The 2,643-nt window shown below is 53.0% G+C and overlaps 1 protein-coding gene across 1 annotated transcript in view; it reads left to right on the top strand.

Annotated features, from left to right (window-relative positions):
- Window positions 1–684: 684 nt before the first annotated feature.
- The window catches only part of MSMP (microseminoprotein, prostate associated), a 9,368-nt gene continuing 7,409 nt past the window's right edge, over window positions 685–2,643 (top strand). Inside the window, exon 1 of the mRNA XM_009891660.1 lies at window positions 685–826. Within this exon, the coding sequence (XP_009889962.1) occupies window positions 685–826 (142 nt within the window). The remainder of the gene's footprint in view (window positions 827–2,643) is intronic.

The following is a 2,643-nucleotide window of genomic DNA, read 5'->3' as shown; positions in this document are numbered from 1 at the left end:
GGGAAGGCACCCCCCCGCCACGCCATGGCTGTGTGTCAGGGATGGGGCTGGTGGTCCCCCACAACCTGTCAGTCCCACTCTTCCCCCTCCCGGCCACTCTCCTTCCCTGCCTTTTGCTTCCCTGGGTGCCTGCCTGCCGGCTCCTGGGGAGATAAACCCCATCCCTGCCGGAACCAGGACACCCACACTGGTTGTTAATGGGATGCCTATGCTGCTTTGGTCCCTGCAAGATAGGATGCTCCCAAACCCTCGGTCGCTGTGAGGGATCAGAGATGGCTCAGCACAACCAGAGGGGACCCCACTCTCCTCCTGGTCAGGGGCCAAGGGCTCCCACACTTGCTGCTTACACACCCACCACTCTGCCAAGGGCAACCCTGCTAGGGTCCCTTGGATCTCCCCTCACTGTGGTGCCTTGCACCCACAGGGGCTTCCAACTTGAGACATTTCTGGAGGGCATGAATCAGCTTTTCACAGTTTGTTAAAAATCTTGATCCTACCTCTTGTTTTCATGCCTTTCAAATCAGGAAATGAGTTTTACAACTTTTCCAGTGGGGTACAGCTCGTGGCCAGGGTCATAAAGCTGAACTTTATAAATATCTCTTGTTGGGATCAGGGGAAGAGCATTAGAGAGAAAGAAAAGGGAAAGGAGTAAAGGCAATAAAGAAGCAAGGCAACCTCGGAAGGATGGTGAAGCAGCCCAGCTCAATACTGGCCATGGCCACGCAAGTGCAGAAGATGGGGAGTGCTTGGGGCAGGCTTTGCCTGCTGCTCTCCCTCCTCCTCCAGCTGCTGGGCTCCCCAGCCAAATGGTACTTTCAGGCTAAAGGTAAGCAAGGAGTTGGAAATAACGGTCCAGTAACAGTGAAAGCGCCGTTCTCGATAACAGATTTACATGCTTGGAAGGAAACCGCAGAGGCTTACAGGGAGCTGCTCCCCATCACTCGACCCGAGTGACTCCCCCACCATTTTGGACTGGCCCTTGGGTACGCCCATCTGCCCCAGGGACCCATGGCTGGACCAGGGTGACACGGCAGGGTGGGCCTGGTGCCTGGCTGGGTAGAGCCAGTCCCCCGCAGGTGCATGCTGGGGTGCTGGCAGGAGGGTGGCCCCGCTGACCCTGTGGTGTGGAGCGGCTCCCTTTGCTGTCAGCCCTTGTCAGCCCTGGCCTCCATCCCTGCAGTGAGTGTGTGGTTGTGTGCACATGGTTTGCACAGTGGTGCATGTGCAGGGGGTCTGAGGTGTGCAGTGCAGTGAGTTTTGCACAGCGGTACAGGTGCAGGCAGTGTGGTGGTACAGGGGTATGCGTATATGCAGGGGGCAGCATGCCCACCATACAGAATGTCCCACAGTGCCACCTAGGAACCACCCGGGAGCTCCCAGTGAGGCCCCTCTTGAAGTGAGGAGGAGTAAATGTGCAATGAGTGCTTTTAGTTAAATTTAGTGCAATTAGTTCACTTTTGCAAGGCAGAGAAGCATCAGTGCTTGGTGCAGGGCTCAGGCAGCAACATGGGGGTGCTTGGGGGGCACCCAGGGGCAGAGTGGGAGGCATGTATGGGTGATGGGGCTGGGTTGTGGCAGTGGGGCTGGGCAGGCAGCCCAGGGCATGGGGTGCTGCTGGTACCCCTGGGATGTGCCTCAGCTCAGGGATATGGCCTGGTTGGGGCACACACGGTGGCCCTGTGGCACCCAGCCACCCTCCCTGCCTGGCACTTGGCACCAGGATGGGCCTTTTTCCCTGTGAGATGTGGGCACCTCCCAAAAAAACCTCTTGCTCCAAGTGGGGGGGCTCCAAAGCATCTCCAGTGTGGGCAGGTTGGGACGCAGCGAGCCTGGACCCCTCCTGCCGCGATGAAGAGACGGGACACAGCTTGATGCAAGCAAGATGTCGATTTATTAGGATTTCTTAGGTTTCTTATATCTATAGCAAAGGCAGCGTGTCTTCTACTGATTGGCTAATTTTAGGCACTAGACATTTACTCATTGGTTAATACTAACATACCTTCCTTGCCCAAACTACAAGGACCTTAGCACATCTTTTTTCAACACAATTTACTGTCTGTATTCCTCAACAGAGCAGGCATTCTCTGTTCCTTCTAGACAACATTGTTATCTGGTTCCTCCCAGGGCTTGCGGCCAACGAGTTCCAGCATGTCCTCCTTTATCAGTTGTTTAACACTTGAAGTTTTGTTGAGGCTAGCTGAGCTCTGGCCTTCATCTCCCCCTTCCTTTTGCACAACAAGAATCTTCTTAATAGATCTCGCAATTAACTTCTGTAGGCATTGTAACAAGCAAGGTAAAAGGAATAACAAAAGAATAAAGACAACCAAAGCATATACAGCCCCTTTGACAAAGCTTCTTAAACCCCCACCCCCAAAAAATTTTGTTTAGCCAATCCCAACTATCATCCTGCCGGAGCTTAAAAAGCCCCGCCTTAAGCTGTTGAATACTAGCATGAATTGATTCTGAGTGGTCAGAAAGATTCATACAACACATGCCCTCAAAGTCCTCACATCCATGGCCTTGCGCTAATAACAAAAAATCTATAGCAGCTCTATTTTGCAGTGTAGCATGTCGAACACTGTCAACATCTAACAAAAGGTTAGATAATGCATTACTACTAGCATTAGTCTGTTTAGCAAGCCA

The sequence above is a fragment of the Charadrius vociferus genome, unplaced genomic scaffold (assembly GCF_000708025.1).
Source record: "Charadrius vociferus isolate BGI_N301 unplaced genomic scaffold, ASM70802v2 scaffold1189, whole genome shotgun sequence".
Lineage (NCBI taxonomy): Eukaryota > Metazoa > Chordata > Aves > Charadriiformes > Charadriidae > Charadrius > Charadrius vociferus.
This window is presented reverse-complemented; position numbering and strand designations above follow the sequence as displayed.